This window comes from Cibotium barometz, chromosome 8, assembly GCF_041138505.1.
Source record: "Cibotium barometz isolate CiBa-2024 chromosome 8, ASM4113850v1, whole genome shotgun sequence".
NCBI classification, from domain to species: Eukaryota; Viridiplantae; Streptophyta; class Polypodiopsida; order Cyatheales; family Cibotiaceae; genus Cibotium; species Cibotium barometz.
In genome coordinates, this window is record NC_141053.1 from 22,819,376 (window position 1) to 22,844,239 (window position 24,864).

Here is a 24,864-nt window from a genome sequence, read left to right on the forward strand (position 1 = left end):
TCAAATAAGGTACTACCAACTCTAATTCTTCTCGAGGAGGCAGCATATTTGGGCTTGACTATCTTAATTTCCTGTGAAAATTAGGATAGGGTCTAGACACAGTATACTCTAACTCTATAATTCTTGTCGAATATATTTGATTGATTTAAACATGGGGGCCGTACATTTGGGCTTGAGTATCTTAATTTCTTGTAGAGAGTCTAGACAATGAACTTGAATGAAGGGCTATGTGAGGCGAAAGTGCCAGTTCGCTCACCGCCATATTCTAAATGAAACGTTAAGTGCTTGACGATGCTCCGTTTCATTTTAAAAACAACAACTGCCACACTTTGTCCAAGAAAGCGCTAGGTTGATAAGACAGCATTAGGACCTTTAGCTGCCTCTTGCACATGCAAGTACATGAGAAACGCCGAACTTGCCGAAGCCTACGTTCTACATAACCTCACCACACACCATTGATACGACCTTGTGAGTTTTGGCCTTGTGAGTCTGTGACTTACTTACTAATCGCTCTCAGATTGTCCTTGTGAATTTTTGGTCTTGTGAGTCTGTGACTAATAGCTCTGAGATTTTCATAACCTTCGGATTGTTTGCAAAAATCGTATAACTAGGTGAGCGGTTTTGGCATTTTGATCTGATGGGTCGGCGCCACAATTGCTGCCAAAGGCAGAAGTTGACAAGAGGGCTGTGGTCACCTGATGAGGATGAGAGGTTGTTGCGCCACATTAGCATCCACGGGGTCGGATGTTGGAGCTCAGTGCCCAAAATGGCAGGTAGGCTAGTTGGTGTCTGGGGTGTGTGCGTGCGTCCAAACGAGCAGAACGGTGGGTGTGGTGCGTCGATAGGTATAGAAGTGTGGGTAAACTGTGTGTGTGTGTGTGTGGTGTGTGTGGGCCCGGGGGAGGGGGATTTGTGAGTGTGTGAGAGAGAGAGACAGAGAATGTTTGTTATGTCTTAAGGTTATCGTACCGGCATGTTGTTTTTACTGAATTAGGGTTGCAGCGATGTGGTAAGAGCTGTCGGTTGCGGTGGATCAACTACTTGCGGCCAGATCTCAAACGCGGATCCTTCTCCGAAACTGAGCAGAAGCTCATCATACACCTCCACAACTTGCTCGGTAACAGGTGCCGAATGCATGCTAAAGTACATGAGGATCTTATAAGCCCTGTTAAGGCCTTAATTATTATTTTTAGAATGCTTGATTGATTTTGTGCTTGTAGTGCAGGTGGTCGCGAATAGCGTCGCACCTGCCGGGTCGCACCGACAACGAGATCAAGAACTTTTGCAACTCCTGCACGAAGAAGAGACTACAGCACAAATTAGAAGAGGGCAATAATACTATGGGTACTGCCAGCCCAATGCCTAGTGATCATGTCGGTGTCATGAAAGATAGGCTGCTTCTACCACGGCCTCCTGCATTTCCTTTCTCAATACCACTATTAAGCTATTCTCCTCAAGTTAGTATTGCAGCGCCTACTTCCTCTATTACATCAAACGACTTTGTCCCCATCAATTTAGTAAACAAGCACGTTGATGCAACACCCACAAGCTTCCACTTTGAAAACACTGGTACTGATCCCCAGTATTTATTAAGCCCAAAGACACTAGCACATCGCTCCCATCACGCGTTCCTGTCGGCGGACGACCTTGAGATGGACGCCAAAAATGGGGATAATAATCAGCTGCACAATTTTAAAGACCAAACATATAATTCTCATGTTGGAAACTGGGACATTAGTCCTCAAGCTCTTTGTGAGCAGGCGCTGGCGATGGCTGATACTTTGGAGCAAGCCGAACCGGGATACCTTATGACAAATGATTACCTGACAACGACCAACAGCCATGGCGATGAATTAGCTTTGGCGCAGCTATTCGGTCATCTGGGGGATAAACTAAGCCATCTGCACAGCTCTTGGAGCGTAGAGCAATTATCTCTTTTAATGACCCATCCACAATAGTTGATTCAATTCACGAGCGTAACAATTTCCCCCCCAAAATGTATCCGAGTCGGTAACGGGTGGGAGTCCCCGCGCGGGTTCGACTCTTATTTGTAGCGGATGGACATGCTCAACGTAGATAAAATTCCACTTAAGGAAAAGCTAAGCAACACTTTGTAACTCTATATTTTGATCTTCTTTAATGCCTTATGTTTGGTAACCCAGTCTCTTTGTTTATAGTTAATGCTATTACCTAGCCTGACCTTCAATGTGGCTCTTCATATCTTTGACAACGGAAACATAAAACTCCAATAAGGACTTTGTCATGTATGTGCACTCAGGCTTCTACATGGTTCAAAACTCGTGCATTTAAGAGTATGTTAAATAATCCCTACATCTGAATTTTATTACTTTATCGCCATTCCTCTTAAACAAGTTGGGCTATTATGAGTTGGAATTCCCTTTCTAGATTAAAGATTCCCATTTGTATGAGCCCCTTCTCAAACCTAAAAACCATCTTTTACGAGTGCTTTTGAACTACAAATCCCAAGGACATTGTCGCAGTTAAGTTTAGAATAAAAAACTTAAATTCGAAGTAGATTTAAATTTAAATTTTACTTTTTGATTGAAAGGCCGTAAGAATGTTCTTTTTGGTCTCATTATAGAAATCATGCCTTAATCTCATTGTAGTGTCTAGCTAATATGACTACCTTCCCAAGAATGAGTTATCCATAAACATTACAAATTTTTTCTTTCTTTTTCTTGACAATCATTTTTGTTTTGAACAAGCTAACAGAATACTTCATATGGTTTTTATAGTGGTTACTTTGAAGAATGTTAACATACATATACCAGTCACACTTGATTTTATAGTGGCTAGCCTTTGAAGAATGTTAACATATATACTTAATTTTATAGTGGCTACTTTGAAGAATGTTAACATATATACCAAATTATCACTTGATTATATAGTCGCTACTTTTTGAAGAATGCTAGCATATAGTGGCTACTTTGAAGAATGCTACTTTGAAGAATGCTAGCATATAGTGGCTACTTTGAAGAATGCTACTAGTCACACTTGATTTTATAGTGGCTACTTTGAAGAATGTTAACATATATAGCAGTCACACTCTTAATTTTATAGTAGCTACTTTGAAGAATGCTAGCATATATAGCAGTGGCACTTAATTTTATAGTGGCTACTTTGAAGAATGCTAGCATATATAGCAGTCGCACTTAATTTTATAGTGGCTACTTTGAAGAATGCTAACATATATAGTAGTCACACTTAATTTTATTGTGGCTATTTCGAAGAATGCTAACATATATACTAGCCACACTTAATTTTTATAGTGGCTACTAGTCATTGTGATTTTATAATGAATACTTTGAAGATTACGAACATATATACCAGTCACACTTAATTTTTATAGTGACTACTTTGAAGAATATGAACATATATACCAATCACACTTAGCTTTCTATGCAATCAATAGTGTCACGTTTCTTTCCTTAAGTGATCATAATGATTATTTGGATTTTGGGAACTTTCCAAACATAGAGAATAAGGACAATAAGATGGTATGCAAAACTCACATTTATAATTGTTAGGGAAACTCTCATTTAACTTCAAGATATTGCATATGTTGCCTAGTTACAAGTATTTTGAAGTTTGTGTTAAAATAACATGATATCCTCCATGCAAATAGAAATCCCGTCAACTATGTGTATTGTTTTTTTTAAGGGTTTTCTATGAGAATTTGGCATGTTTTGTCAAAAAAAAAATTGTTTGCTATATATTGTTGTTTTAGAGGTTTTGTATAACAATTTGGCATCACACTCGAGGCATTAAACCAAGCTATCCCACGAGTAACAAAACATCTTTTGTATCTCTTTTTCCTATCATGGTTATGGTTATGGTTATGGTTGCACCCCCTGGTACGTGGTAGTTTTGTTTTTAAGGCTTGGGAGCATGCACAATTTCGTGAGCTCTTATGCAAGAGAGCATGAGGGCATGCAAAAGTTCTCTTGCTATCTTCTTTGTTAATTCTAATGTTTTCTTTATTTATTTTTCTCTTTGTTTCTAGGCTGTCTTTGAATCTTATAAATAAGGAAGCAAGCTCTCCACAAGCAAGCAAGCTCTCCATTACCATAAACACACTAGATTTTCTTATGATACAACCTTAGGTGCTATGGCATTTGTTTTATGCACTATTTGTTTCAGACTCTATACATAGTCTTACATGCATAGATTCCATGGGTACGACTACACATAATCTTGTGCATAGAGTCCACGAGTAAGACTATGGACTCTATGCATAGAGTGGATTGGACATGTGTAAGACTATGGAATCTATGCATAAAGTGCATGGGCTAGAGATAAGTCTATGGAATTTACACATAGAGTGCATAGGTAAGACTATGGACTCTAAGATTGTGCATAAGACAACATAGTATCTTATGCATAGAGTCCATAGGTAAGACAACACATAAGAGAGCATAGAGATGTATGCGGCTACACATAAGAGAGTTTCTAAATAGTCTTATGCATAAGATTCTATGCATTATACTATAGGCATATGCGTCTATGCATATAGTCTATAGACAAGACTCTATGTTCTGAGTCTATGCATACAAATCTACACATAGAATCTATGTCATAGTTGTATGCATAGAGTCTATTACATAGTCTTGGGAACAAGAAACTATGCATAAAATTCTACTAAACATTATTGTGAAATAGACTCTTATGCATAGTATTGTGCTCTAGTATTATGCTCTATGCTTTTACTGGAGCATAAATAGAGTGTATTGTATGCATAGGATATAAAGAGAAAGAGAGCTTCTATAAGATCTCTATACATAAAAGAGATCTCTCTTTTATGCACATTATGAGTTAAAGTGAGCTTATGAGATCTCTATTAATCTATTAGAGATCTCCCTTTGTGCATTACTCTCCTTATGAAAGATTACGACCGAGTGCTATCCTCATGTAAGAGTGATCTTATGAGAGTTCTCTTTAATACACGTACATCTTCAAGCATAAGAGGGCTTATGAGATCTTATGAGAGCTCTTCATATGCATAAGTCTCCTTATGAGAGCTCTCCATGTGCAATTGTGAGCTGAGAGCTCTCCTTATGTAAGATATCTTGTGTAAGAGCTCCTATATGCATAGATTGTATGCATAAGAACTCTTATGCCTATAGTTACATAAGAGCTCTTGAACAAGCAAGAGGAATTATGCAAGGGCTCTTGAATTAGACCTCTTTCACTAAAGCTATGCATAAGGGACCTTTCACAAGTGGCACTATTATGTGTGCTAGAGTCGTGTTGCTAGCCACACAGGCTCTACTATCTACAAGCTTTTAGTGCTAAAGTCATGCTGCTAGCTAGCCACATAGTGGAGTAAAAACTTGATTCTTCCTTAAAGTGGAGCCACATCCATTCCATAAAATAAAATCTTAAGGTTGCTTGGCTGTGCTTCATATCCTTCTTAGTTCTCCACAAGGATGTAAAATATGAAAATAACCTATAGCCGGAGATGTTACATGTAATGAAGGAGTAGATATCCATGTCAGTCTTCATAAATATATTACCTAAAATTCTATTTTATTAGATAATCTTATAACAACTTAAAATTATTTTTTTCTGAATGTATGCATGTAGCTTGAAGAAGTGGACCACCCCCATGTAGGATGAATATGAGTTTACATTATAAGAAGGTTAGGAAGCTCTCTTGCAAAGTGTTCATGAAGAAGAATGGACTGTTATTTATGAAGACCCTTTTTAGCAACAAGATTTGGAAGCTCTCTTTCAAAGGGTGCTCGAAGCAGAATGCATTATTATTTATAGAGGCCCTTCTTAGCAACAATCATGGAAAGTAAGTCCTAAATTATGTTTAAACTATGTTAGTTTTGCTAGCATTTTTGGATTATGTTACATGAACCGTGGCCATGTGCAACTAAAAAGTTTAAATGAAATGTCTAACCTTTAAATGGCTTTTATCCATAGCCATTCTCTATTGTTTATTGGCTACATTTTTTTCCAATGGTTTCCTTCTACAAAACACTCTTATTATAATTAGCCTTTTGTCATTAATATTTGCTTCATTGTGATTAAAGTTTCCAAACTCAAAATGGCTTTTATCCGTAGCCAATTTGTATGGTATATTTATTGCATTTTTTTCCAATGGTTTCCTTATATTAAACTCTCTTAATATAGTCAACCTTTGTGTCATTGATCTTTTTTTCATTGTGATGAATTTCACTTTTAATTAATTGTGTTAACATGTTCGGTTATTGATACCATCATCATCTAAGTACCTATAAAGTTATGATGGGAAAAATGGGATAAAATAGAATTGATAGCCCAATTTTCTCCCATTGTGCAAAAAAAAGGTGAACGCCCAATGACTATTCCAATGGTTCTGGATTTTTGCCCAAGTGCTTTTAGACTAAACATTCTCGTTTTATATGTCCAAGTATTGGTTTGATTCCTTTTAGTGAAAATTTAAAAACCATAATGCATGTGAGGGTGGCATATGATCTCTAAGTAAGGGAGATGGTGAGCATACTTTTACAAGTAAAATTGAGTAAAGAGTTAAACTTTCTATGAGAGAGAAATTGGTTGGATATCCTCAAGAAGACCCTATACATAAAAATATATTAGCTACTATAATATATAGATTCTACAAAAAAGAAGAAGATATGTCCATGAAAGGTATTTATTCATAATTATTTTTAAATTTAAAGTGCCATGATAGAGATCATATGCATAGAGTTTACCAGTAAGACTGTGCATAAAAGAGCATAGAGTCCCATTCACAGAGTCCACATGTAAGATTTTTCATAAGAAAGTATGTGCATAGTCTTATGCATAAGAGTCTATGTGTATAGACTATGGATAAGACTCAATGCTCAGAGTGTATGCATAAGTCTCTACACATAGAGCCGATGGCAGTATCTACTTGGGTAGAAGAGAAGTAGGCAAAGATGCATTGCAGAAAAAGTACCCGAAAAAGTAGAAGCCTATCTGTCACCTGGAACCACAGCTCAGTTTTATGAAGATGAGCCCAAAAGGAAAACAAGGCGAAGTGGCCTTGCCAGAAAAACACATCAACCAATGCAAGATGCGGAGACACCACCACTAGAAGAATGTGTGGACGCACAGAAGCGGGTGGATTCCCCAAGAAAGCTCACAGAAGTAGCGCACCAGCCATATGGTCTATGGGAATTGTACATACTCACGGGTTTAAAGAAGGCTTTGTTGCATGTTACGACGATCAACCTCTTGCATGCTACATTGCATAGTCTTATATACAAGAATTTATGCACAAGAGTCTATTAAATAGTCTTATACAATAGACTATTATGCATAGTATTGTGCTCTAGTATAATGATCTAGGAAATCATAGAGTGTATTACATACATAGGTTATAAAGAAAAAGATAGGTTATTTATGCATGAGCTATTCATAAAAGAGAGATTTTATAAGATCTATGCAGAAAAGAGAGCTTTTATTCATTAGGGGAAGGTTGAGGTCTATGGGGGCCCTTTAAGCTGCCATGAGATTAAGGAGATGATTAGTGTGAAGGCCAATAGGAAAAATACATGTGTACAAAAACGTTGGGTTGATTAAGACCCTAAATCTTGTGGTCAAAGGTGGAATCTTGCCTTTTTCAGATCTGCCAGCAAAGAAAATCTTCAATATCTTTTTTTTAAATATTTTTTTAAAGGAAAAGTTTCAAAAAGTTACCCCCCCTCACTTCCCTCTTCCCTCCAAAAGTAGGGGCGTGTTTCTCTCTCCTCCCTTTAAGACTAACCCACTTTCCCCATCTACCACTCACTACACCCTCACTTGCAGCCCTATCTTCATCCCCAACTTGAGGAAAGCTCTTTGCTACCACCTACTCAGAGAAAGCTCTGTTATCAGCCTCTTTCTCTCTCTAGAGGAAGCTCTGTTATCAGACTCTATCTCTAGGTCTCTCTCTCTCTGTGTGCAAGCAGGCACCTAATGCAATCTCTCATTAGCTTTCTTTTGAGGAAAGCTCTTTGCTACCAGCTACTCAGAGGAAGCTCTGTTATCAGCCCTTCTCTCTCTCTCTAGAGGAAGCTCTGTTATCAGACTCTCTCTCTCTCTCTCTCTCTGCATGCAGGCACCTAATGCAATCTCTCATTTGCTTTCTTTTGAAGGTTTAGCTTTCTGTGTGTGTGTGCATGTGTGTGTGTGTGTGTGTATTGTGTGTGTGTGTATGGATTTGCAGCAAACTTCTTTGAAGCTTTAGCTAGCTCTCTCTCTCTCTGTCTCTGAGCAGGTATTTGCTTTTTTGCCATATTCTTAACATTCACTTTCTTTTCATTTGGGCCATCTATGGCTCTTCAGTGTGTACGCAGGCCATCATCCACTATCGAGTCCATGGCTATTTCCACAGTACAGGATGATGAAGGTTATTGGATTCCTACCGTTTTTAAGCGGTTCATGTGGATAACAATGCAGCCCAGTTTGAGGGGTGCACACAAGGTTCCTCGAAGGCACATGGCTTCCACAAGCCATCACTGGAAAGGAAGGATCTTAGAATTCAAAGTTTGCAACAAGGATGGAAAGCGGCTTGCAAAGGTGCAACATGTTTACACCTCAAGCCAAATACATCTTGAAGATGAGAACTCACCACGGTTCCCAACTAACTGTAAGTTTCAGTCCTTGTTTAATGTTTCTTTGCTTTGGAGAAATGCTTGCATGAAGACTATGTGAATATCAAGAACTCCAATGTATTCTATTGTATGCAGATGTTTTCCCTTCAACATGTGTGGAATGGCAGCCTCTAGAATGTTTTACAGGGACCTTCGAAGCATGTCATGTTGATCTAGGTAGGCTTATGTATGCTGGGGAAACAAGTTCCGAACTTGCAAATAGAGGAGTATTTTTCATTGCTGCAACATATGTTGTGCCACAGAGGGGAAGGTTTGGAGCACTTGAGCCAATTTCTCCTCCTGCACTAAATAGCCCGGAATGGCCCATTCCAGACCCCACTACAATGGAGAGCTTTCAGCGCAGGATTTTCCATGACATTCAGTCAAGCCTAAAGGCTGCATATGGATCCCACAGGATAAGTGTATCTCTTTTCATGCCTTTACATGTGTTTATTGCTATTTTCAAAGCAGGCAAGTTCCATCGCACCCCAACAATGTGGATAAGCAAAGATGGGGCCTTTGAAGCTCTAGATACATTTCTAAAAGGCGACTGGACCACCAAGGTGGCAGAACATAAGGGCGATGTAATAAAGTGCTCAGCGGTAATGTCAATGGTAAGATGCAGGTATCAGATAGGCAAGCAAAATCTAACTATGGTTTACCCTATTAGAAGGTGGAAATGCTCGCATGGTGAATGGGAGGCTTTGGACTCTGATCTCTATGCTAGGGAGGAGGTAGAACTTCATATTGAAGTTCACCCAGGAGAGGAGCATACAGTGGTAGTTAATGATGATTGGAATTTTGCTCAGTTGAGAGATCGTATTGTCATGTCCTTTAATGTAAGGAACCAATTCAAGTTTGTTGTTTCTAATCGACCCATGCGTCAAAGGTCAGAGAAACATACACTCTGTGTGTCATTGGAGCCCCCTAGGGTCCTTAGCTTGAAAGACTGTTAAGTTGCAGACTTAGGTAACATTTTGAGTGATTTTGGGCGATAATTTGTAGCGGTGTACTTCTGAATACAAAATTATTGATTGCACCATAGTCCCAATGTCCTCTGTATTTCACTGCAACTTGGATTTTAATTTTGTTAAATTTAAAATTTTTAAGTATGTTCTATAAATTTATTAAACTTTATAGTGGAATGCTTTATAAGAATAGGTTTTGCTCTATAAAGCTCATTTCATTCTTAAGATCTTGCAGTTTCTATTTCCCTTCAATATCCCGCCATGGCTTCAAGCTCTAACTCGCTACGCGCAAAACTTGAGAAAATTGGGCTCTCAGCAGGTGCAAGTGAGAACATCGCCATTTTTGAGGGGGTGATCGATATGCAAAAAACTATAGACCTTCATGCAGAGGCTTTTCAAGAGCAGGTCCAGGACATGAATGATGTAGTGGCACAATATGTCGTGCAATTGCCTGAATCCACCACTAAATGGGTTCCAGTGGACTTAATCAGGCATCTGTACCATGGTGACAAGTCGTTCCGATTCAGGCTCAACCGATTTTTGAAAGGGCTTACATCTAGCAATTATAGGGTCGAAGATGATGACACCGTTTATGAATTGCAGGTTGGTAATGTAGGCACCACCTTCCTTTCATGGGATATGACGTTAGCACTGTTTTTGCAAGAAGCCAGGGATACAGAAAAAAAGAAGGGAAAGGCAGTGAAAAAGGAAGTAGCTCTTGTGAAGGAATCCAAAGGCGAGGTGGAAGAGGTTTTCTCAGAAGAAGCTGAAGCGTCCATGGCCTTGGTGCTTCTCCAACAAGGGTCAACTGAGGATGAAGAGCCTCATCGTGACCTCGAAGGGGATGAAATTGTGGAAGAGATCCCTGAGTTGGATGTAACCACTTTGAATCCCATCATCATGGATAACAAGGAATTTCTTTTCCTTGATGACATTTGTAAATCCTTGGGGTTAAGGGTGGATGAGGCCTTAAGCATATTAGCAATTGGGTCTGGTTTCTGCAAAGAAGACACACTTGAGCAACAGCCTGCAGGTGTACAGATTGATATTGATGACCATGATCTTACCAAAGCGCTAGCATTCCAAGGTTATGATACAGAACGTACAATTGAGGCAACTGTTTCCAATGCTCTTGTTGCTATAGAAAATGTAGCAGCAGAGTATGAAAGTGTCCCTCAAGAAGCATTTCAACCACATAAGCGCTTGCATGTAGATACATCAGTTGAGCAGCGTGGAAGCAGTATAGACATATGCAACCCACGCATTAGCCAATGTGATGATGACATTGAGGTGGGTTTAAATCAAAGTTGTGCCTTCATATTTATAAGTGAGTTATTACTAACACCTGATTTTTTTCTCTTGTAGAAAGCTTATACTTTTGACAAGTTTGCTGCACGTGGAGGTGGAGTTCGTGTGCAATCCGATGGACGAGACACCTCCCTGATTCATTACCTTCCTAGCCTCTCTCCATCATTTATTCGAGTAATCCATTTAGAGTACTCTGAGGAGGCACAAGCAGAGCTCATCAAGTGTAAAGCTCTAAGTGGGGTTCTCACCGAAGATGGGCTAGCAAATAATGCAAACAAATGTATACTTATTAGCAGGGAGGCAGCCATGTACACATTTGCAGGCAACTACACCGGCCACGTGCTAAGCCACTGTGCCACTTCAATCTCCAAAGGTGTAACCAATCCTATTATTATAGCTAATAGCCTAGGTGAGAAAACCACACAGAGTGACGAAGCTAAAGAAGCTCTCAGAAATCTTCTCAAGAACTTGTAATTTTCTTTCTACGAAATCAATACAAAATGTATACTTTTTTAATTGTAATGTTTCTAAGAAGTCTGAACCATTTCTCTTGTTTATTTGATGTGTCAGCACTGTGCCCTCTAAACTTTTGGCAGGCATGTGAATGTGTAAGAAATTTCATTGATAATGATCAAATATTTGTTCTTTGAATGTCACTTAACATCCAGCCGAAATCTGGCAGTACAAAATCTGAACAATTTTTAAAAAATCAGAATTTTTTATATTTTTTGATATTTGCAAGCATATTTTTCATCAAAAAAGTGCACATACTCCTGGATAGAGTCAAAAAATTAAAAAAAATGGCTGTGCGCTACGGCGCGAATTTCAGCCTTTCAAAATGCAGGGCAGGCTTAAATTCGCGCCGTAGCGCACAGCCCTTTTTTTATCATTTTTTCACAAAAAAATGCATTGTGCACTTTATTTTGATGATTACTCTGCCTAGAACCATAAAAAAAAAGAAAACTGTTGCTTTTATAAAAAATGTTCTATCTAATGCCAGACTTCACCAGGTGATTTTGAGCACCAAATAACTTTTTTTTTGTCCCTGAGCTTTTCTAAGGCCTTATTGAGCTTTAAGCCTTTTTTTCGGACCGAAAATAAATTCAATATAATTTTGTTTCTGCACTATGTAAGGATCCTCTGTTCAGTGCCAACAACAATGCCACGTATAACAAGATAATGTTTCACAATCACCTTATCAGTAATATAAATTTTGTTCCTGTTTAACTAAGGCTCTTAATACATGATCAACAGTTTCTCTCATTCAAACAACAGTACAAGAAATGAAATGTCTGCTTTTATAACAGTTGAAACAAATGAATACGTTGGTTAACGAGTCATTGACAATATCTTATAGATTCAAAAAAATGTATTACAATGTCGAGATTACAAAAGGCACAAAGGCCGCCGCCTAAAAGCTTAATCCTATCCTATAAAGCCTTCCTTATGGAGCGCTTTATCCTGACGTAAACGTAGTGCAAGTGCCATGTCAACAGGCTTTAGGGTCACCCTTTTGGCGTGAGCATGGCACAGCACCGAATCTTGAAACAGAGAGACCAAAATTGTTTCTGACGCCTCTTGGAGGGCCTCCAGTGCCGTACTCTGTACCCGAGTGACCCTGTCACTGTACTTGTCGATGACTTCTTTTACAACTCTTGCAAAGGGGGCCTTCGCCATGATGGGGTCTGTGCTCTTTTGGTACTTTCTGATTTCTCGCAGAGCCACGGTCCCTGGTTTCCATCTTCTCTTCTTGTTGGCTACGGGGGGTGGTGGTGGATGCGACCTCTCTTCCCATGGTTGTCTATCATTTCTAAATTTTTTTCGCCTTTCTTGCTCGGCTGGATCTAGATTTAGTCTTCTCTTACTTGCTTCTGCCTTCTTCTTTTCTTGTTCTTGTTTTAATCTGCGTGCTTCTTGAATTCTTTGTTCCCGTCTTTCCCTCTCCCTTTGCACCTCCTGCTCCAGTCTTTCCCTCTCCCTTTGCACCTCCTGCTCCAGTCTTTCCCTCTCCCTTTGCTCCTCCTGCTCCAGTCTTTCCCTCTCCCTTTGCTCCTCTACTTGTCGTCGATCCTCATCTTCCATCTCCACCTCTTGCTGCCTGTTTGCACGTTCCTTCTTTCTCTTGACACGAATCTTTATTCTTTGTTTTTTAGGTGGAGACGGGGGCTGACGCCTCTCAAGTTCCTCATGTAGTGTTTGTGCTAAGAGCCTATCCTGCTCTTCACGATGGCTTATTTCCTCTGCTTCATAGAAGTCAGCAGCCTGTTGAAACTGCTCTTGCTCAATACACAGAAGTGCTTCCTGGTCTTCCTCAAATGCGACCCTTAGCTCCTCTTATAGCTGCTGAGGGAATAGGGCTTGCTGTTGCTCTCTTCTTCTATGCTCCTCTTCATCAATCTGGCGTTGTTGCTCTTCCAGCACACGCTCCTGCTGCTCAGCATCTGAGAGAGGTCGGGGGAATGGTGTACGCGTGGCTCTAAATGAGCTGGTGTCTCCAGGCTGCTTGGAGACATCCTCAATATTGTCCAGTCCTGAGAACACATCCGGCTGTACATCTTCCTGTCTGGTCTCTACCTCTCTGTCCATGCTTGTATGCTTCTTTTTGATACGTTTTTGCACTTGTTGAAATGCCTGTGCCGCGGCTACTGCGTGTATTAAGTTGTGTGCACCAGACGGTACGTTTGGGTTCTCAGTTTTGCGTGCAGTGTGCTTAGTTCTAGCCATCCATTGACTTACACGACTGAATGAACGTGAAAATGTAATTTTAAAACTCACTTTCACAGGTTTATATAGTTTTTGAAAAATAACTTATTAATAAAAAAAATCTCGACATTAATAAAAAAAGCTCTAACTTAAAAAAGGTTACAATTTTCTAATATGGAACCCATTTTCGACCCATACGCCTCCGCGCAGCGAACCACTCACGCATCCCATGCACGGCACTTGATGCTCGCCATGCAATTGCTCGTTGCAGATTGACATTTTTTACAACCCTTCGTAGTAATGACACCTGCCCTTTTGGTTTCTGTCGGCGTCGACCTCCCAAACTGCGATAAAACCAATTAAACATCTCATGCAAGGCATTACTTTTTTCCTTACCACCTCCACCATGTCGCGTGTTCTTAAAGTATGCTGCCTTAGCTTGATAATGAGAGCGCTCCATTCCTTGGGTGCTCCAAATTGCCATTGGACCATATTCGTCGAGAAAAAACTGTGCGTGGGCAAATATAATGTGCTGCAACAAAGATCATATCAGAATTTTACTATTTGGCGATTAATATCAGTAAATAGATAGAAAGGTAAATACCATATAGTGGGTGATATGTGTTTCTCCCCATGCATCAACCATTTGCTGAGTAAATGTATGTATTGCAGTCTTCAAGTTTGCAATCTCCTCGGCAACAAGTGGAGCCTTTTCTAGCAATTGAATCATTTTGTCAAGTGACTCCCACAGCCTTGCCCGCTTGAGACCAAGCTCTGCATTATTCCCACGATAAGTGGTGCATTCACAAATGGCCTTCCATAATTCATATTTTGTGTGACTATTGTACCCCTCGTAATTTGAGAGAAGGTGTCTTGCTTTGGACCCACCCATGCATATTTTGTTTGGATTATCCTGACCCGGTCCTGACTTTTTAGTATCCTTAGTCAGCTTTACAGCACCACCATGAAGCCCCACACTTGAAAGGACATCTTCCAGCTTACTGATGCATTCATTGCGAAGATGTTCAGGCTCCATATTCCATGCATAATTGATATGTAACTTCAGTAATTTGTCCATTATGCGTAACCTAGCATGAAGCGTGCAAATATGAACACGGGAAAGTGGAATCTCTAATATAGGGCTCCATGAGATATCTTCTTGATCACGATTAGGCGGACAATTGGTATTACAATTCATGATGCCATTAACCCATTGCATAGGTTTCTTTGGATCTTTGTTTTGCGTTGCACTCATTGAAGTTGGTTGTACATTTTTCTTGCCCTTTGCATGAGATTTGGTAGTCTTGGTGGCTGCAACCTTGCCTGAAGCTTTGCCGCGATCAATATACTCTGATTTTGAATGGCAGCAATAAATACATGGAAAAAAAGTATTTGCTCCTAGCTTGCATCCCAACATACACTTCAATGTCTTTAAATCACCTGCCATGTGCCACTCAACTGTAAATGTTCCTGCATCTTCCACATGCAAAGTTTCTCCTTTTGATTGCAATGATATGACATTTGGGATGCCTGTTCGGGTAAGGTACCATCGCAATGTATCATTCGTCTCCTGTGGAAGCTCAAATGCTGCCAACCACCATATATTCTTTTCTGATTGCACTCCATAGTAATCTTTTCCCTGAGATTGACTTCCCTTGTTGGAATTTGAGGCTTGTGCACTACAGTCAAGAAGATTATCATCCTGTTCCAGATTTCCTTTCATAGCCCTGTTCATAAGTGTTAGGCTGACTCTTTCTAATTTTCGTCCTTTTACAATTTGACACTCATCAAGCTTTAACACAAACACAGCCTGACCTTGGCACTCCTCAATGCTTAGACCATAATAAGAAATCATAGCTCTTTGAAGGGTCCTTAAATCAATAAAGACATTGTTGTACTTGTTGTATTCAAATACCTTTGTAGTACATACAGGCAGAGCATCCTCCACATGACGGTAGCCACCTAACATGGTCGCAATTTCTGAGTTTGCACTTTTTCTTGCCATGGTTACACTGTATGGAGTTGGTAGCATGGGTCGAAGAAAACCTTTAGCACGATGACCTAGTGTAAACACCCTGTAGATGGCTTCATATCCCTTCCTACTGACACCAGCACTATCACATGCATCCATAATCTGTATGGGGCTTACCATATTTTGCAGCTCTCCAGAAATTTTGTTTCGGATTTGCTTAGATATTTTGCATGTGGGATCTTCTAGCAGCTTATATATGTCTGATAACTTAACAACATGTTTCAATATGCCTGCTCTACATTCCTCAGCACCACCTTCATATCCCATCATATCCCCAGCAATATCTCTACATGGAACATAAATACAAAATAACATCAATATGTTTCACAAAACAGAAAGGCCTGCAAAACAATGGCAAGAATAGAAGTTACCTTGTTGCTCGTACACGTCGTTTTCTTGCTCCACTTAGGATTGCCAAGGTTTCTAGGGACTGACGCTTTCTTTTCCGTTGTCGAAAGCCTACTGGAAGCTTCTTCAGGCTTGCAAGATGTCGTTGCTTGTTTCGTGCATCCTGTTTGGCTGCATTCACCTTGTCCCGTTCATTATCAAAGGCCTGCTTAAGCAAAAAGTTGTTCTGCTGGAGCTCCTGATTCTGAGTTTTCAAGTTGTTCACCACTTCTTCAAGCCTATCAATGTCCTTCTTGTGTTGCTTCTGCAACTCAAGCCATAAGCCTCGGAAATGCAGTCTTGAATGCGATTCCTGAGCTGCAACAAAAGAAAGCCTCCTACAGTAGCCAAATAGACCATTAGCTCCATCACCTACATAACTAAGAAATGTAGTGATATTAACAAAATGAGGTGGAGCATTGGTGAGCGGGTCAATAGGGTATATGAATCCATTCGTCCAGAGGTCAATACATTTTCGCCCTTGTGATCGAAGAGTACCCAATGGCACATCGGTCACACCACTTGATTTTGTGCTGCGGATTGTAGCATACTCAGCAGCCAAATCTACATGTAACCTGAACTTTGGGGCTCTGTTAGATATATCTTCAAGTGGCATTTTCTTTAGGGTTAGGCAATGCTGAAAAGACCTTCTAGTAGAACACAATGCAAGAGTGAGGATAGGGTATTCTGAGGAGAGTGCAATGAAGTTTTGCTGTAAAAAATATTAGAAGGTCATAGATCTTCTGATTAGGTAATAGGAGAAAGGACAAGGAAGATGGCAAGAGGCATAGAAAATGGTAGATTGAGGTTTTGCAGCATAATGCAGTAGAGAGAGAGAGAGAGAGAGATGTAGATTGCAGACAGAAGTAGGGGATATGTATGGTAAACAATGCAAGAATGGAAAATGGTAAGCTTTGAAGCTATGGAGGTTGACAGAGGGATTTTCTGCACTTCAATGGGGGAAAGACATGAGAGAGAGAGAGAGAGAGAGAGAGAGAGAGAGAGAGAGAGCAGAAAATGATAAAAAGATGAGGCATGGAGGATGAGAGAGTGTGAGATATCTGCATTTGGAAGTTCAGAGGTTATGGAAGCTTACTAATCAGAGATGCAGAGCCATGGCACACCCAAATGTGAGAAAGGGGAAGAGAGAGAGTGGTAGAGAAACGAGGGCGTCTTAGAGAGAGAATATAGAGAGAGAAAGTGGGGGGGAGCTAAACGTGGAGGGAAGAGAGGAGGGAAGGCTTTCCAGCCATTTTGAATTTGGGAAAACCAAAAAGTTACCCCCATTTTAGCTCAAGCAAATATATATTTGAAAAAATAGAAATTCAAATAATGAATGCATAAAGATCCCCTTGTCAGGCCTAGTCAAAGTATGCTTAGAGTCCTTAAGCAAAAGTACTTAAAAACATAATATGGCAGCTTAAAGGGCCCCCATAGACCTCAACCTTCCCCTAATGTATGCATGAGCTATGTATAAAAGAGAGATTTTATAAGATCTCTATGCATAAGCTCTTATTTGTGTGAGCTATATATGAGCTCTCTTAAGATTAATGCATGAGCTCTTATTTACAAGATTTATGCATAAAAGAGAGCTTTTATGAGATCTCTACATATAAAGAGAACTTTCCATAAGCTCTTATTTGTGTGAGGAGACCTCTCTTTATGGTGGATAACTCTCCTTATGAGATCTATTCTTGTATAAGAGTGATCTTATGAGAGCTTCCTCTATGCATAGCTCTCCTTATGAGAGCTTTTCTTATATAAGAGTGAGCTTATGAGAGCTCTCTTTATGCATAAGAGGGTTTATGAGAGCTCTTCATTTGCACAACTCTCCTTATTAGAGCTTATGAGATCTCTCCATGTGTAATTGTGAGTTGATGAGAGCTCTTATGTAGGAGCTCCTATATGTAAAGATATTATGTATAGAGCTCTTATGCATTCTCTTCCACCATAAGAGATCTTTGGAAAAGTGAGAGGACTCATGCAAGGGCTCTTGAATTAGACCTCTTGCGTTAGAGCTATGCATAAGGGCTTTTGCATCATTGGCACAGCTATATCAGTGGCTTTTAATCTCGGAGGGGGATCACTTATAAATATGTAAGCGTAGCACGTGGGTTCAACAGAAGGGGTTTTTCAAATCTCTTTTTTACACACTTTTTACATATAGAAGGGTACCATTTAACGGGGGTATTTACAGATTTAATAGAAAAAGCGTGTGTTTTATTCATGAAAAACTTATAGATAAGGGGTTTCAAAATTAGGCCTTGAACGCACGTGATATAGTGAGTAAACCCCCTGAGCTTTTAAGCAAGGATTTAATATTCACATGATCACAAGATTTTTTGTGTGATAATAACACATGTGAACAAGTTATTCACATGTTCTCATGTTACCGTTCACAAAATAACAGGTCACTTGCCATTTGGGAACCCCTTAAAAGCTTGGCTACACATGGGAATAAGCTATTCACATGTTCTCATGTTACCATCTTCACATAATAGCAGGTCAGTGGCCACCTAAGAAGATTTTTCATGCCCGACAAAGATAAATTTTTTAGGCCCAAGCTTTGTGAATATAACATGTGATCACAAGATTTTTTGTGTTATTACCATATGTTATTAACATGTTCACATGTTCTCATTTACGTCAGTGAAATCCCTGCTTTTAATGTAGCTATACATGTAGCTAAAGCGGTATTGCTAGCCACATACAAGAATAAAAATTTAGATTCCCCCTTCAAGTGGAGCCACGATGCATATCCTAAATAAAAAATACAATCTTGTTCTTGCTTAGTTGTGCTTCATCTATGTCACGTACCCATATTTTGTTCTATGTTCTAACATAAAATTTCTCAAATCTTACAGAAAAATTACTCATACTACAAAAAAACGAAGAGACTTTTAATAAATCATATTCGTTTACAAATCCAAAGTAACAATAATATTCGTCAATATAAAAATCTCAAAATAAATCAGAGAGATAATCACCCCCAACAAAAGATCTAGCCACTAGGGTCTTTCTCTGACATCCGTCCACCCAACCATCACTCTGGATGTCACGACTATCCCAGGTATGCCTCTAGTAAATCTCATCCACTCTGGGTTCTACCAAATGACTCCCAGAGGGCATAAATCACAATCTATGTCCAGCGTTCCATGTCTAAGGACGGCTCTCTCTCTCTCTCTTTCTCTCTCTCTCTCTCTCTCTCTCTCTCTCTATATATATATATATATATATATATATATATATATCCTGCACAAAAAATCTTCAAGGCTCTGGAAGAAGTCCAAAAAAAACACCGCACGAGAATAAGTAGATTATCATACAGGAAATCATCAAAGATAGAAAATCTTTTCTAAAAACATGCTTTCGAGCCAAATTAGAGAAGATACATTTTTATTATATATATAAACACTGGAAAGTGGTGTCGGATTTGTTTGGCGATACCAACCACCCCATGCAAAATCTGCCAATTATCTGAACACGAAATTTATTCGTCCTGTGTGATAAAATAACTTTCTTTAATTCGCCTCTTTGACAAATAAACTTATCTACACCTTCACACGAGGCCGTTACTGAAAATTAAGGGTCAATTTGGTGTCTGGGTCCCGTTTCGGGTGCTCGTTGCGTTATTTTTATTATGTAAACCCCATATGAGTTTCCTTTAGGCTAAACCACTGACTATGACCCTCTTATACATTATCTAACATGGTTAAGTATAGAATAGAAATCACATACAAATAACACCACAAAACATGCATAAAAAGTTCCAAAATTGACCCAAAATCGACATATCTAAATTACTAAATTTGTGACCAATTTTAATCTTTTATGTCCTCTATGTATTTCCTACTTTTCAACATTAATGTAGATACTAAAAGTTGCTAAATCAAATGGACCCAAAAATACGTACATTAGGGGAAGGAGCTCTATAGGGGCCCTTTAAGCTGCCATATTATGATTTTAATGACTTTTTGTTAAAATGTTAAGTTTCTTTGACTGTAGATACCTTCTTATTCTTCAAATGGCTAGAAGTTTGAATTTCAAAGTTTCCCGCTGAAATTGAATTTAAAATTGAGTGGGCAAAACCATATCATGTGACATATCTATGGAAAGAGCTCAGCGGGCCGAGTAGATTCTGGATCTCCAATCTCTGACAAATTTTGAGCTCATATGTAGAAGTTATGGATGTCTGAAATTTCAAAAACTTTTTCCCCCTTTTTGGAAATGAAAAGTACAAAAAGGCATCTTCTAGAGAATCTTTTGACCACCTTTAATCACCCAACATTTTTATATACATGGCATCACATGATTGGCCCATTTCCTTAATAACCTTTTAATCACATGGCATCTTAAAGGGCCCCTATAGACCTCAACCTTCCCCTAATGCATATGAGTACGTTACAATCTGCTTCCTCCTTCGACCTCCATAAGCATATTCAGGTGATAGCTTATTGTATAAATGGTAAAAAAGTGTCAAGAAGTTCTTACTCTACAAATGGCCCTTATGTTTATGTATAGGATGTAGAATATGAAAAACAACCTACATGCGAGAGATGCTACACGTTTTGAGACACTCCCAACTGTTCGCTTTGTTGTGGTGTCTCATGCATAAGCCTCATACATAGAGCCTTAATGCATAAGGCTTATGCATTGAGCCTCTTGCATAGATTTTAATGCATGGAGCTTATGCATAGAGCATTATGCATAAGGTTTATGCATTGATATTTATACATAGACTCTAATGCATAGAGCTCATCATAGAGATCATCATAGAGATCATGTAGAGATCCTCATGAATGAAGTCTTATGCATAGAGTCTCATGCTAAAGCCACATACATAGAGCCTCATGTATGCATAAGGCCTAAGGTGAAACATATGCAAGAAAAATAACCCCCCAGCACCCAAAGGTGCAAAATAAACAAAGAGCAAGGTCAAAAGGCTGACCTCTTATACTTGTATGCGATTTGTCTTCTTAGGAGAAGAAACCCTAAACCTAACCACAAAAAGTAATAAGATAAGAAATGTTTTTATTTATGCATTAAGCTTTATGCATAAGGTCATGCATGAAGCTTAATAAATCTTATGCATAAGCCTTATGTATAATTATTTATGCATAAAGCCTTATGCATTAAGATTTATGCATAGAGCTTAATGCATAGAGGTTTATGCATAAGGCTCATGCATAGAGCTAAATGCATAGAGGTTTATGCATAAGGCTCATCCATTGAGCTTTATACATAGAGCACATGCATAGACTCTAATGCATAGAGCTTTAAGCATAGACTCTAATGCATAGAGCTCATCATAGAGATCATGCATAGAGTCTCATGCATGAAGCCTCATGCATCTATATCCTCATGTACAAAGCCTCATGCATGTAGCCTTATGAGAAGAGAGGTCATGCATAGAGTCTCATGCATGAATCCTCATGCATGTAAAATTATTAGAGGGTAAAAATATGCAAGATAAATTTTCCCCGACTTGCCAAGGCGTAAAATAAACAAAGGGAAAGGCGAATAGGCCTACCTCTTTTGCATTTGAGATGGCTTGTACACGGTTGTGATCTTCTCTGGACAAGAAAACCTAAACCTAGAGATTGTATTTATGCATAAGGTCATGCCTAAAGATTAATAAAGCTTATGCATAACATTTTATGCATAAGCCTTATGCGTAATGATTTGTGCATAGAGCTTGATGCATTATTCTTTATGCATAGAGCTTAATACATAGACTCTAATACATAGAGCTTAACGCATAAGGCTTATGCATTGTTCTTTATGTTTAGACTCTAATTCATAGAGCTCATGCATAGATGCTCTATGCATAGAAGCTCATGCATGGAGTCTCATGCATAGAGCATTATGCATTAAGATTTATACATAGAGCTCATGCATAGAGCTTGATACATATGACTCATACATATATCCTTTATGCATAGAGCTTAATACATAAGGCTCATGCATAGAGCCTTTATGCATAGAGCATCATACACAAGGCTCATGCAGAAGCCTCACGCATAAGGTCTCATGTATGTATAAGGCCTAGAGAAAAAACATATGCAAGAAAAATAATACATGGCACTTGAATTAGGTGCAAAAATAACAAAGAGCAAGGTCAAGATGCTTACCTCTTATGCTTGTTAGAAGGGCTAGCATGTGGTTGATCTTCTTTGGACAAGAAACCCTAAACCTAGCCAGAAAAAGCATAGATAAGAAAAGTTTATTTTATTTATGAAAAACTATAAATACAACTAGTTAAGCATTCAAGAGAGCAAACAAACATACAAGAGAGGAAGGTGGAGGGGCTTACCTCTTAGGCTTGTGAGAAGGGCTTGTAAAAGTCGTTGATATTCTTTGGGGAAGAAACCCTAAACCTAGCCATAAAAAAACATTAAGATAAGCAATTGTTTTATTTATAAAAAACTTTTAATATAACCAGTTAAGAATTTAATAAAGCATACAAGCATACAAGAGAGAAAGCAATCATACAAGAGAAGAAAGTAACAAATGGTAGGTCTCAAACCCTAGATTAGTGCACTTTCAAACAACAAAAGATTAAAGAAAACAAACAAGATAAGGATATGGTACATACCTTGATATAGGAGGAGGGCTTGTGAAAGTGGGAAAGGAGAATAAGAGGAGGACTTGTGAGGGAGAGGAGGAGAAGGGTTTCTAAAGGTGAGAGAGAAGGGTTGAAGATTGTAAATGGAATAATACAAAAGCAAGTAGCGCAACACGGGAGGGAAGTATCCATTTCTTTTTCCCAATACGTGGCTACGAGCATGGCTATGAGTGTGTCTCTAGCCGCGTCCATAGCCACGTACATGGAAAAAATCCATAGAGCAATTTTTAGCAGATTCTAGAGAGCTAAATTTGTGCTTTATGAAGTTGAATGGTAATTTCACACACTTGTATTGTGTGGCATGCTTTTTAGGTGCCCACCATTGCATAGATGACTATTAAAGCCTTCTTCTTCCGATGATGAGATGAGGCACCCATGCGAAGTGAGCATGAGTGGTTCCATCAAAAGATTCCATGTCTATGCAAGAGATGCAAGGGAGAAATCATGCATTTACAAAACGAATCACAATATTAAAGAATGTGCAAGATTTTGGCCGATTCAAAGATGTACAACCCATGTCTAGTTTGGTGAGACTCTGGAACATAATGAGGGTGTAGCAACGAAAATAGCACTGCTTTTATAACTAGAACAGTAGGGAGACATCGGGCCCATTTCGCTGTAAAAAAAGGCTACTATATTTGTTGCGACGGATTCCCTGCTTAGTAATGAAATGTCGTTGTTCAGTAGCAAAATGTCACTGTTTAGCACCCAAATTTCACTGCTCAGTAACATTATTTTACTGCTCAGCAGTGAAAGCACTGCGTAATAAAAGAAAGCTAAGACAGACTGAGGAGTCTGCACAGGACTCCCCAGTTTGTCCAAGCTCTTTTTTTTAATACAGACATAGTAAAACTATCACAACTTCATGTCCTACTGATCGTCATGGACACATGTAATGTAAAACTTAACACATACAAAAAAAGGACAATTGCAATTCATGGTTTTTATACATATCGTAATTCTATTACAATACTTAGAAAAACTACATAAGTGTACGAGTCCAAAAAGCTTATATACAAAATAAAGTGTAATAAAAATCTATGGAGCTAGGGGCTACATTGAGGGGGTCTACATCTCATACATTTCGATTATTCTTATTCCTTGTAGCTCCACTCCCTTCTCCTCTCACATTTCCATTGCTTCTTGCTTAGACATTTGCACCACCATTTGCAGTAACACCGTTTCTAGTAATACGATCCTAAAACACAATAAAACTAGCACAAGTGAAAATAGGTTTTGCAAAAACAAAGAGGTTATGGTTTTAAGAATGTACTTACTTGCCATGCTTTCCAATTATGTCCTCCAATAATAGCAATCATTCCTTAGTCTTGCACCCTTTAATAGAGCTTTCAAACCCCCCGTTGTAATGCAAAATCATATTCATCTTGCGTTAGGGGGGATGGTCCACTATTTCAAGCTATAGACATATAAACAAATGAACATTACAATTATGTTGTTATTTAAGATAACCTTCTTTAATTAAAAGATAAGATATAGTATGAGGCTAATATATACTTATAAGTATTGTTGGCATACCTACTCCTCTTTCACGTGTAACATCGCGCCACAAGTTATTTGCCACCTATCCAAGAAGAAACATAAATACTTAAAACTTTTATGCATACTCTAATGCATGAAGCTTATGCATATGGCCAATGCATAAGGGTAGCACACCCGGTATGCCTAGGTAGTACCTTGCATGCATTGGTGGAAGCGAGCGACCAGCATGAGGTTTATGCATATGGACTTATGCATATGGCTAATGCATAAGTCTTAAGCATGCATTGAAAGCTACCGACATGCCAAGGTACCTACCGGCATGCCTTGGCAGCACCCAGCATGCATTGGAAGCTACCCGCATGCATTAGAAGATACTGATGTGCCTAAGTAGCACCCGACATGCATTTGTGATGCTATCAGCATGCCTCGGTAGCACCCGGCATGCATTAGAAGCTACCAGCATGCATTGAAAGCTACCGGCATGCTTAGATAGCTACCAACATGCCTAAGTAGCACCTGTTATGCATTGGAAGCTATCAACATGCCTAGGTAACTACCCGCTTGCTTAGGTAGCACCTAGCATGCATTGGAAGCTGCCAGCATGCCGAGGTAGCACCCAGCATGTATTGGAAGATACCGGCATGCCTAGGTAGCTATGGCATGGCTAGGGAGAACCCAACATGCATTAGAAGCTACTGGAATGGCTAGGTAGCT

General features: G+C 39.1%; 3 protein-coding genes across 4 annotated transcripts; 2 read left to right on the top strand and 1 right to left on the bottom strand.

The window, feature by feature from the left end:
- The first annotated feature begins 337 nt into the window (after nucleotides 1-337).
- LOC147636051 (uncharacterized) lies at nucleotides 338-2,114 on the top strand. 2 transcript variants are annotated; one of them, XM_086801079.1, is made up of 4 exons: nucleotides 338-468; nucleotides 612-773; nucleotides 995-1,124; nucleotides 1,226-2,114. In XM_086801079.1, exons 2-4 carry the CDS (start codon nucleotides 638-640, stop codon nucleotides 1,956-1,958), a joined length of 999 nt encoding a protein of 332 aa, XP_086657205.1. In that variant the 5' UTR covers nucleotides 338-468; nucleotides 612-637; the 3' UTR covers nucleotides 1,959-2,114. The 2 variants fall into 2 exon arrangements, with proteins under 2 accessions (XP_086657205.1, XP_086657206.1); XM_086801080.1 differs by having other exon boundaries at nucleotides 456-483.
- A 6,071-nt stretch (nucleotides 2,115-8,185) lies between these two features.
- On the top strand, nucleotides 8,186-11,758 carry LOC147636052 (uncharacterized). The gene is made up of 3 exons (XM_086802061.1): nucleotides 8,186-8,623; nucleotides 8,724-9,317; nucleotides 11,748-11,758. Exons 1-3 carry the CDS (start codon nucleotides 8,308-8,310, stop codon nucleotides 11,756-11,758), a joined length of 921 nt encoding a protein of 306 aa, XP_086658187.1. The 5' UTR covers nucleotides 8,186-8,307.
- A 1,267-nt stretch (nucleotides 11,759-13,025) lies between these two features.
- On the bottom strand, nucleotides 13,026-16,840 carry LOC147636053 (uncharacterized). The gene is made up of 3 exons (XM_086801081.1): nucleotides 16,010-16,840; nucleotides 14,211-15,924; nucleotides 13,026-14,138 (listed from the first exon to the last, which is right to left on the bottom strand). Exons 1-3 carry the CDS (start codon nucleotides 16,639-16,641, stop codon nucleotides 13,776-13,778), a joined length of 2,709 nt encoding a protein of 902 aa, XP_086657207.1. The 5' UTR covers nucleotides 16,642-16,840; the 3' UTR covers nucleotides 13,026-13,775.
- Between the last annotated feature and the right edge of the window lie 8,024 nt (nucleotides 16,841-24,864).